At 32.6% G+C, this 12,235-nt stretch overlaps 1 protein-coding gene across 6 annotated transcripts in view; it reads right to left on the reverse strand.

Moving 5' to 3' along the window:
• Positions 1–102: 102 nt before the first annotated feature.
• Pds5b (PDS5 cohesin associated factor B) overlaps positions 103–12,235 on the reverse strand; it is a 200,021-nt gene continuing 187,888 nt past the window's right edge. For all 6 annotated transcript variants that reach the window (XM_078016128.1, XM_078016127.1, XM_078016129.1 and 3 more), the window contains 2 exons: positions 11,814–11,952; positions 103–10,318 (listed from right to left, as the gene is read on the reverse strand). In XM_078016128.1, coding sequence (XP_077872254.1) covers positions 10,283–10,318; positions 11,814–11,952 — 175 coding nt within the window. In that variant the 3' untranslated portion in view covers positions 103–10,282. The remainder of the gene's footprint in view (positions 10,319–11,813; positions 11,953–12,235) is intronic.

Genomic DNA, 12,235 nt, shown 5'->3' on the forward strand with positions numbered 1-12,235 from the left:
TTTATACATTAAGAGCTATTCCCTCAAGATACCAATAGAATCTTTAAGAATGGAAGTTAACAAGCTGATTTCTCCGATAAAACAATAGCCAAAAATCATCAAGATATTTTTATATCTTTATTTATTTTTATGTGGTGCTGAGGATCGGACCCAGTGCCTCACATGTGAAAGGCAAGCGCTCTGCCACTGAGTCACAACCCTAGCCCCATCAAGATATTTTAAAACTAAGACTCAGGTAAATTTAGACCAAATATAAAAACACATTGTATAGGTATAGTGAGTTAGATGCTGGTACAGGCAGAGATCAATGCAACAATCCAAAACAGATCCATGTATATAAAGATATTTAGTTCATGATGTGGCATTTCAAACCACAATCACATGCAATATACAAAAAGAGTCTCAAAATGGGTTAAATAATTTAATGTTAAAAAAAAAAGGTAGAGTGTAAGTATTAGAAGAAAACAGGAAAATGTTTTCAAAATCTTGTAGTGACCGCAAAACCGAGACACTAAAATGAAAAACTTCTATATTATATGTCAGAAGATAGTATTTTAAAGAATGCTTAGCTATAACTCACTAGCAGAAGATATCATCCATATTTAACAAACAAGTGATTTATACCAGAATATATAGAGGCCCCAAGGAAAGAATAAACTCACTTTTAGCATATATATTGGCCAAAAATTGCACCTTTTTATAGGAAATAAAATATCATAAGGTATGGCTAAGTTCATAGCCCAGATAAAAATAATGATAAAAGATAAGCAATTAAAACAGAAAACTGGACAAAGAATAGAAACAAGAAGTACATGTAACACAAAGCCAATCAAAATAAAAACATCCAACAATGCTGCTTCATTTGTACTTGCAGACATGCAAACAAAAACAAAGAAATTTTTAACCACTGATTGACAAAAATTAAAAAGACCATTGGCAAACTTTCTGAAAAGCAACATGTTAGAATTTAAAATCTGAAAGGACTTACTCCACAGCCTCCACATAGTAGTCTATTTCTTGCAGGAAAACTAGCACTTGAGCACAAAGACATTATTTACAGGATGATCACTTGCTGTAAAGTGAAAAACAAAAATAACCCAAATGTCCACTGAAAAAAAGCAGTGATTAAGTGGATCATGGCATACCTATACAATAGGTACTCTTGTTAAGAAGGGTGAGATAAACAATTTGAAGCTTTAATGTAACTGCAATCTATAAAGTTATTCTAATCTTTTTATAATTATCTAACTGGACTCCCTAATTTTAGGCCTTAACTGTATTACAAACATTCCCAAAGCTGTTAAGTCGTAAGTTTCCTATATTCATTCTGTAGGTTTAAAAAGTTGTCAGTAGCTCTGTTAGTTAACTTTGGAATTCAAAGTCATATACAATGTTCTCCTACTTTTTCAAAGAAATTACCTTACCACTCAACCATAACTCAAAAAGCCATCTGCTCCAGCTGAGCCGAGTTTCCTTGATTCCCACGGTGAACATATCTAGTATGTACATACCCATTAGTATGTTCAGACACCATCTGTAAGGTATTAACAGTATTCCTATCTTTCTCATGATCTTTATATATGTTAACTTTAGGCATCCTGGGGGCAACTCAAAAAAAACCATGAACATAGTTAAAGCTCAAGAATGTAAATTACATTAAACAAATTCATACTTTATCCATCACTTCCCAAGATATGTCTTTTTTAAATATTTTATTTACATTTTAATTTTCAGCAGACACAACATCTTTGTATGTGGTGCTGAGGATTGAACCCAGGCCGCACCCATGCCAAGCAAGCGTGCTAACGCTTGAGCCACATCCCCAGCCCCCAAGATATGTCTTAATCATGTTATGTGCTTTCAATAAATAAAACAGTTATTTGAATACTAACCCAAATCAAGGGTTAGGTATTTTAAGACCATGAGCTCAGACTGGCTCCATTCTGTAACCTTTATGTATGTCACCTAAAGTCTAAGTTTATTTGTAAAATTTTTCCCATATTTCCCATAAGATAATGAGAAATGTTGTAGGTAAACAAGTAGCAGAGTATCCAATAAAATATGGCCAATATTAATTCCCTTAATAGGGTAAAATTTGAGAATTATTTTATTAATACTTGAGATTTATTAGTATTTACTAGATGTAATTTGGTGATTAATAGTTGAGGTAGTACACAAAGAGCATGACTTTGGAGTAAAACAGACATGATATCAAATCTTCCTTCACTGCTTTAAAGATGAGGAGACTACGTGTAGTTTTTAGCAGTTAAAAAAAAAAAAAAAGGGCTGGGGATGTGGCTCAAGCGGTAGCGCGCTCGTGTGGCATGCGTGTGGCCCGGGTTCAATCCTCAGCACCACATACAAAGATGTTGTGTCCGCCGAAAACTGAAAAATAAATATTAAAAAAATTCTCTCTCCAGAAATAAGAAAAAGCAGTTTAAAAAAAAAAGATGAGTTTGAATAATCTCACCCTCAGTTTCCTCATCTATTTAAAGGATATATCAACTACTACACACACCCATGGTTAAGATTTTATGACACAATAACATTTATACAGCTTTTAGTTATCTGTTGCCTTCATTTTAAACCAGAACTATTTTAATGTCTACTCTTTACATTTTGATAATTTACATTTACTTAACAAACTCTTAGCACTTGCTATGTGCATTAGGCACTGTGTTAAATGCTAAACATAAACTGGTGAACAAAAACTCCTTTTCTGTCTTCCTCTAGTTTACCATAATGGAGGTAGTAGGACATGCATTAATCAAATAATCCAAATGTCAACTGTGCTAAATGCTATAGAAGGGTAAAACAAGAAGACAAATAATAATGGGCTTTTGCCCTGAGCACAAAGCTTTATAAAAACTCTTCCTTAGGTAAATTTTCTCTTGCAGTGTGAATAGGCAGTAAGTAGGCAGACTGGAAGAAAGAAGAGTTTGCCAAGCAGAGAGAATAAAATGTGTGTTTTCTGAATTTCTGTATTCTTATATCCACCCTAACAAACAGTAACCTGGTTGAAGAGACTGGAAGAACAATGTAGCAGACAGAATGTGAAGGAAATGTCAACTACATAGGAATGACTGAAGATGCATAGCTTTGTAGAGCACATTATCCTAAAAGCAATGTTAAATTTTAAAAGTTATATGTATGGTTAGTTTATCTTTTTGTTGTTGTTGCTGATGCTGCTGCTGGAAGAAAATGAAATTGTTTTATTTCACAAGAGTCTGGTGACACTATGGAAACAAATTTGAGGTGAAATGAGTAAATATGAAATCAATCTGGAATCAAAGAAATAAGAACTTAAAATGAGGGAGACTACAGTAGCAAAAAAGAAGTATAATGAGATAAATTCAACTGGATCTGATGACAGACTGGATAGGGTGAAGAATAGTAAAGACAATCTCTAATTTCTGATTTGCATTACTAGGTAGATGCCAGTTGCGTATTAATATAGGAAGTTGGTCAGATTTGGGAAGGAAAGACTGATTATGCATTCAATTTTGGACAGGTTGAATTTGAGATGTTTCTGAGATATTCAATAGAAGAGATCAAATAGGCACTAGAAATGTAGGTTTGGAAAGTTCAGGGACGTTCTGGTCATAAATATGTATTTACAAATTATTTGTGTTTAGGTCATAGTGGTTTGCCCCATCTGAACTTCCCAGCTAGCCAGTCATCAAACATAAGTTAACAACTAGTGACATATTTATAAGACCTCTACTATAATCACCATTAATGAGTACTATTCAAGTTAACTGGTGTGTTTCTGAAATCAAGATTTTTATTAGTTAACTGTTAGAAAATATAATTATTCTCTATCATATATTTAAAGACCACAAAACACATTCCTAAGTCTTATGCGGTGGTGTTATTATCCCAGGAGAATTTAAACACAAAGATGATTTCATCTTATCAATTCACCCACCCCAGCATGCCAAGTTTGTTATTGAAAAAAATAAATTTCTTAATAGCTAATATACATACACTAATAAACATGCTCAGACTGATGGACAAATGACACCAAATCTTTAAATATGTCCCAACTGGACTTCCCAATATCATAAAATGGTACCACCTCTCATTCAGTTTCTCAGGCTCAAAACTTTGGTGTCTTTTTTCTCCCTCACGTTTCTATATCTAATCCATCAACCAATGCTGTTAACTTCAAAATATATAATGAATTCAACTCTCTCCCAACCTCTGTCACTACCATGGTGTACTGAGTGACCATATTACTGTTATACCTCAATGCAATTTTGTGCACTTACTCTTGTATTCAACTATCCATCCTCCATACAATAGAGTAATATTTTGTTAAAATTAAAACCAACAAAGAAACCCCTCATCACTCTCCTATTCAAAGCTTTATAAATGGATTCCTATCAAGTTTTTAACAAAACTCCCAAGAGTAATGTGGCTCTTTGGTATCTCCTTCTTTCCTGCCCCTTTAATCCTTTATTATCACTTTAGAAACATTAATCTTCTTCTAATCCTTGATGAACAAAATTCATTCTTGTCTAAAGGTTTTTGTGTACTGGAATATGGAATTATTCATCTCCCAGGAATTCTTAAGGCTTGGTCCCTCACTTAATCAAGGTCCACGCTGAGATGTCATCTTCCTGCTTGAAGTGGGGTAGGACTGAAAGCTTGAACAAACTCTCCTGTGACCTTTCTGTGCTAAAGGGAAAAACCTACCATGTAATGTCTTATCCTTAAGATATTTGAAACAAGTGGACTGTGTCTAACTACGCTACTACTCATGCCCAACTCCTGAACTGAGTTGATCAATCCCTATTAACACCCAGCAGAAAATAAGGCAAATTCTCCCTTGGAGGAAAACCATACCAACCCCAATCCATTAGTTCTTTTATATACAAGACCCTGCATTAATGAAAAACATTATAAGACCTAAAAAGAGGAAGAAAAAGATGTGACCAGGGAAACTGTGATTGGTAATCAAGAGAAAAAAGAATAAGACAACAATCAGACCCACAGATGACTCAAATGTTGGTTTTAGCTCATGAAGATTTAAACTATATAACACTGGGGTGGGGGGAGTCATGTATGGTAGCACATGATTGTAATTCCAGAGACTCAGAAGGCTGAGGCAGGAAGATCCAAGTTTGAGGCCAGCCTCAGTAATTTAGCAAGACTATTAGTAACTTACCAAGATCTTGTCTCAAAATAAAAAGAACTGGGGATGTAATGATTAGCTCAGTGCCCTTTGGTTTAACCCCTAATAACACATCTTCTACACCCAGATACAAAAAGGAAAAGATTGGTGAAAAGACAGGACTAGTGAAAATATTATTACCTAGAAACTCTCGGACTGAAAAACAATATATCTGAAATTAATAATTAATTGGACGTGTTAAACAGAAGAGTGAACATAGTAAAAGAAAGGACTGGTAAATTGAAAGAAAATAGGAAATATCCAAAATGAAGTGCAGGGAGAAAGGAAGAATGAAAAGAATAGAAATTAATAGGCAAGAAACACAAATGGCCTAATGTATTTATTACTGAAGCGTCAGGGAAAAGTAATACAGTAGAATTAACACATGAATTAACACATGAAGAGAGATGGCACTTTCAAAACTGATGGAAGACATCAGCTTGCAGATTTCAAGGTCAGTAAGTAAACTCCAAGCAGGATAAATAGAATGAAAACTATACATAGGCATATTATAGTCAAACTGCTGAAAACAAGATACAAAGAGGATCTAAAAAGCATGGAGAGAAAAAAAAAAGACCCATCACTCACTAAGATTATAAAGATTTTCAGCTGTTTCTCAACAGAAAAGATAAAGACTATGGAATGCCAATTTTAAAAGTACCAAATAAAACTGCCAATTGAGAATCCTATATCTACTGAAATATATATATATATATCCACCTTTCAAAATGAATGTGCAACAAAGATCTCTCAAGAAAACTGAGTTAACTACCCACAGACCTACCCAAAGAGTAATACTAAAAAGTTGTTTTTCAGCATAAAGGAAAAGCAATGAAAATACAAAGTACAAAATGCCAGGGGGCAAGGGGCTGGGGATTCAGCTGGTAGAATGCCTGCCCTTGCATGCACAAGGTCCTGGGTTCTAATCCCCAGCACCACACACACACACACACACACACACACAAAATTGACTGGGGGAAAGGGCACAAAGATTAGAAAATGAATGGGGAAACATGAAAGAACATTACTTGAAACAACAATAACTTTGTAGCATTAATAACTATAAAATATGTAACAACTGTAACACAAAGGACATTGGCAGCAAACAGAATTGAGCTGTTTTTAACTTCTTGTATTATTCTGAAGATTGTAAAAGCATTAATATAACAGACTGTAAAAAGTCAAACATACATATTATAACTTATAGAATAACCACTAAAGGAATAATACAATCAAGTATAACTAAAAAGCTAATAGAAGAGATAAAAATAGTGGTTCTATACTGAGCTAAAAGAAGGTACAGAATGGAGAAAATAAAAAATAGGGGGAAAAAGCATGATAGGCTTTAAACCAACCCTATCAGTATTACACTAAAAGTAAATAGTCTAAACACTATTAAAAGGACAAAGATTCTCAAATTCGATACATGAACAAGACACAAATACAAAATGTTTACATGACACGTACTTTAAAATAAGGATGCAAACAGGATGAAAATAACCACAAATAATAGCTTAAAACTCGTATGGCTATATTAGATCAGGCAAAATAGACAAAGTATTCATACAGATATGAAGTGACACTTTGTAATTATAAAAGTATCACTTAATCACAAAGATGGAACAATATTAAGCCTTATGCACCAAATAACATAATTTCAAAGTGCATCAAATAATCTCTCCCCTAATCATTACTCTCTATTCTGGCTTTCCTTTTTTATTCACCATATTTTTCACAATCTGACATTTAATTATTTTTTGCTTATTCACCCACCCTCAACATAAGTGCCACAAAGGCAGTTAAATTAGTCTGTGTAGATCACAACTTTATCCTTAATAAAAAAAGAGTCAAATTTTTTTAGTGCCTGGCATATATTAGGCATTTAATAAAATGGTTGTTGAACAAATTAATAAAACTAACATTAGCAACTTATTTTCTTTGTGCTGATTTTCAAAGTTCATATTATACATTAATTTCCTTCAGTTATGCAATTCCCTAACTTAAATAGTATTTAGTAAATTTCTGTGAGCTCAGGTTTTATATCTGGAAAATGTTACTGGGAAATATATTTCCCCTTCATGAAACAAAGGCTCCAAAACTAAAATACCACCAAAACATGCCTATTTCTTTTTAGTACTTAAATATTGATTCACATAAAAATACAATTATATAAGCTTTCATGTTTATTAAACTTCACAGAAATTCAAAAACTGTGTCTGAAAATTGGTTATCTAATTACCAGTTGCTCATTATGGTGACATGAATACTATCTGGTAGAGATATACCTAAATTAAACAAACTCTGAAATTTTCAAGTGGGCAAAAGGAAATCTTACAAATCAAACTTACAAGTTGTAAGAAGATATAGAAAGCAATTTAACCTTTAATATCTGGAATAAGTTTTACAGCCACATTTGTAATTTACATATACAGTGAAGATCACTGAAAAAGCTTCCTGTTGCACTGCAGCAAGAAATTTTATTATAATGTAGATTAAATGGATTTGCTACAGAGTGCAGCAAGGTAACCTCACTGAGGACCTTAAGGTTTTCATAATGGAACTTGTTACAGTGAGTTAAATATTTTCTTAATGTTATACAGTACGTACTTTCAGAATAAACATTATCACTGCAGAGTGTGCTAACAACAGTTAGCAATTAATGTTTTATACACACTTAATTTTATTGTTTTTAAAGGATGTGGCTCTCCAAATGTTAGTACATAAAATGTTGTTTAAACATAATAATAAGATAAGCCTCTAAGATGGAGACTCAAAATTTTGATCATTATTGCACCTATTTTTCTACAGAAAACTGAAAAATTTACATCATAATCCTCCCCAAAAATCAACAGACACATTGTAAAATTACAGACTTATTGGCATGGAACATAAAATCTACAATGAACATTTTTTGTATGTGTGAAATGATGTACAATATTAATGATGTACAGTGCAATGAAATCTGGGTAACTATGATCATGCAAATAAAAATCTTCCACAATCATTTTCTCATGTTTTATAAAATGGCCTTGAAGATATATTTCCATAAATACTTCTGGTGCAGTTTAGTCAATAACAAAAATACAAAGCTATTCCTTATTTGTTATGTTATAGATTTAAAAACATGCCTCCTTTGTACTACTGCAACAGAAATAGTGTGTTGGGAAAACTGAACTAATTAAACATTAAGAAAAAAAAGTATTGTAATCCAAAATTAGCTGCCTCGACATACAGCAGCTTCCTATAATCACTGGTGTCGGTATTGGTGTAAATAAAGAAAAGTTAAACACTGAGAAAACATAATTCAAAACATCTTTCTAAAAATAAAAGGTTGTTCCAAAAACATGGAAATCTTTAAAAGAAAAAAAATCACATCAATTGCAAAACACACTGGAAAATAGTAAAATGTCATTTTCTAAAATAGTAACTTCTTTATTATATCCCCCATCTATTATAACCAATCTTGGAAATATACCTTAAACATAATGGTGTTTTATATGAAAATGCTCCATTATTCAATGTGATAAATTTAATAAGTTAGAATATGATTTTTTTTTCTGGTGTTAACTACCATGAAAAAAACAAAAGAACAGCACCTGAAATACTAAAATGATTTGGGTAAGTATTAATCAGTAATCTGTATGTTTTGGTTCAAAATACAGTCTATATAACTGTAAAAAGAATACTCCCTTAAGCAATTTGTTTCTATGTTTGCAGATTACAATGAACAAAAAAAAAGAAAAGAAAAAGATCTGTTCTAAATCCAAATAAATTTCCACTTCAACCAATCTAAATGAAGTGGAGTTGCATTCAATATTGTAAGACTGTGATTCATACAGTAGCTGATATAGTTGAATATATCACTTCTACCCTGTCCCTCCCCCCAAAACAATTTTTGGCTCCAAAATAAAGTACAGTAATAAGCTTTTGATGAAAAACTATGTTATGGGGTAATCTATCATATACTGTGGCTAAATATGAATTTACAGAAAAAAGCACATCTCATTTTCAGCACTTTTCATAAACATGCAACTCACTATAAAATACAAAACACTTGGCTTTCAAGAACAGATTTATAAAGACACACTGCATCAATAAAATTTTTTCTTTCTGATTAACTTTACACTGTTATGAAGAACTGGTATTTTCTAAATGTGTATATATCAGATTTTATATTATAGTGTAATAATTTGCATTTTCTGAACAAAATGTTCAAAAGGAAATTACTTATACACAACAACATTCTAGACTATGAAAAACTCAAGTTACAGAATTTTATTGATACAGTAGATTAATAAAAACTGAAAAGGGATGATAAAATGGGATAAAGAATTCATTACATTATTTTATAACACACTCTTTAAAATTAAAATATTTTAAATCTCTTTCTTCTTAAAATTTTCATTGCCATGAAAGGTCAGAAAATTCTGGGACCAATACTGAGTTGATCTGTAAAGCAATCAAGCAACGTTAGGACTATTTCACAATTTGCATGGTGTCTTCCCATCAGAAGCTTAATTCTGGTGTAATGGCAAACCATTTAGCACCTCTGAATATTGAGGATGCCCAGGAGTAAACACTAGGTAAGATACACAAGGGGAAAAGACTATTTAACACTCCCAACAAATAGTGACATCAAGAAAATGACACCAATTGTTGAAAAAAAATTTTTTTTCACAGTAAAACTGCAGAAAATACAAATACGCTGACAGATTACTGCTTAAGATCTATCCTAACAAACTCTTTTCAAATCAATAGATCCAGTAAACAGTTGGGTACTGTCAGTTTAAAGCCGCAGATAAAAGCTATACAAGCACTTTAGAAGTCAGAAACATTTAAAAGGAAAGAAAAAAAGATATTTACAGGTTTTTCTTTAGTTTATGTCTACATAGCCATCGCACATTACACTTTCACAATACTCCATAGTCAATGTCATCACCATGTGTATGGCTAAAGCGTGTGACCACAAATGCATGAGGTCATAAAGTAAGGTCCAACTGTCCGTTCCTCAGCAGTCCCATTTTGTGCATCAAAGGCTTGATTCAGCCTCAAGCTTGACAAAAAAATGATTTTTTCCAAAGTTTTCATAAAGAAAATTATATTTGTTCATCGCCTTTCCCTTTTAGAACTTCGCCGCCGTACCTTAAGAGAAAAGTCACCAGAGACTTCATTAAAATGGGAACACATTTATTAAACATAACAGTAATTATTTTTTTCAACCAATCTTTATTCTCACTTGTTTCTGAATCTGCTTTCTCTGTTTCCCCGAAACCTTTCTCCTTTTAACTTTCTGCCTTGGCATCACATATTTAGGTCTCTATCCAAATCCTTACATGCCCATAAACAGCCTTTCCCAAATCAGCAAAGTAATTTACTTTTCTATCTGATAAGCCTAGAGATAAATGATCAGACATTAAACTTCAGAGTAAGAAAAACAACTACACATGGATTTATCATCTTTCTACTTATGTTTCTGTAGTAAAAGAAAACATTTGATAATTATGAACTTGTGCTTGCAACTATCTTTCTAGAAAAGTAGAATTTGGTTTCTAACAGCTATCAAATAGATATAAATAATATGAGATTAAATATATTACCATTTACAGACAAATGCTAATGAAAGCTTAAAACTAAAGATCAGTATAAACAATATAAATATAAAAAGAACAGGGTTTTAATTAATTTACTGCATATTTTTCTATGATTAGTAAATCTTACTCTGACCCCTGTCATTCCCCCACCCGCCTTAAAAAACCTTTAGTAGCTAAGCCAAACCAAGTTTGAGAGTACAATTCAGCTTGACCTACCTATGTACACAAATAAATCCCAGGGCACATAGGACCACTGCTTACATGAAAAAGGACAAAGTCAGCAAAGAACAACTCTGGTGGAAGTTGGTCACAGAACTCAAGTTTCTCAAGGAAAGAAGGCTGGCTGAGCTAATCTAAAGATTTAGTATTAGGGGCTGGGGTTGTAGATCAGTGGTAGAGCGCTTGCCTAGCACGCATGAGGTACTGGGTTCAATCCTCAGCACCACATAAAAATAAAATAAAAGTATTGTGTCCAACTACAACTAAAAATAAATTTTTAAAAAAGATTTAGCATTAGTATATCAATATTTAATTACGCTGATTATGTGTTTTCCAAAGAGAAGTATCTTAGATATGTTAACTGGCAAAGCCATTCAATTAACTGAAAAAAAAAAATTTTTCCCCTGGGAAGCACCACATCCCTATTTTCTAGTCTATTGTGAAACTCAAACAGAAATGTCAAATTCATGAAATATAAACAATAGTGTACTTCACGGATATCAATGGCCTTAAAATCAAGGTACAAATTAAATGCTTCAAGTGTTGATGCTAAACTGCTACTTGTACTTCTCTACATTCAGTTTAGAATTGATGTTTATGCATTCACTATGCTATACCTATTATTCTCACTTCATTTCAGACTTCCATAAAAGTTGTTTTTATCCAAGTTGTATTATCCAAGCTGGTACTGGCACTATAAACTATAGCAAAGAATTATATTTGGAATTACAGGCAACACTAAGCGCCAAATGGATCTGACAAAATATTTACTGAATCTATTTTTATACTGCATACTACTAACACATGACATTTTAATAAACACATACGTTTACTGCAGAAACTTCCTCTTCCTCTGTTTCTTCCTGTGGAATATCATCATTGACAGGAGAGTTACCCTGAAACACATCCACTTCTTCACTTGAATCATTTTCTTTAGTAGCTGCTTGCTTGGAGCGTCCTACACGGCTAGAGTAAAAACATGTAAAATGAAATAAACATTTCAGTCCTTAAGTTGTAGATTACCTCATTAGAAGAAATGCATCAAATATTTTGTGAATTCTTCTACCATTTTTACCCTCAATTACATCATGAGGTATGTATTTTTAATATTCTAAGCCTTACTATTTATTTTAGAATCTTACAAACATAGATTTTCCAAAGAACAAGAGTTAAGTGTGACTGACTATAACCATAAAAGATTTCAAAAGTCTGACTTTCCTTTCACCTTTTACAACTCAGAAAAGACTTC

Source organism: Ictidomys tridecemlineatus, chromosome 6, assembly GCF_052094955.1.
Source record: "Ictidomys tridecemlineatus isolate mIctTri1 chromosome 6, mIctTri1.hap1, whole genome shotgun sequence".
Taxonomy (NCBI): domain Eukaryota; kingdom Metazoa; phylum Chordata; class Mammalia; order Rodentia; family Sciuridae; genus Ictidomys; species Ictidomys tridecemlineatus.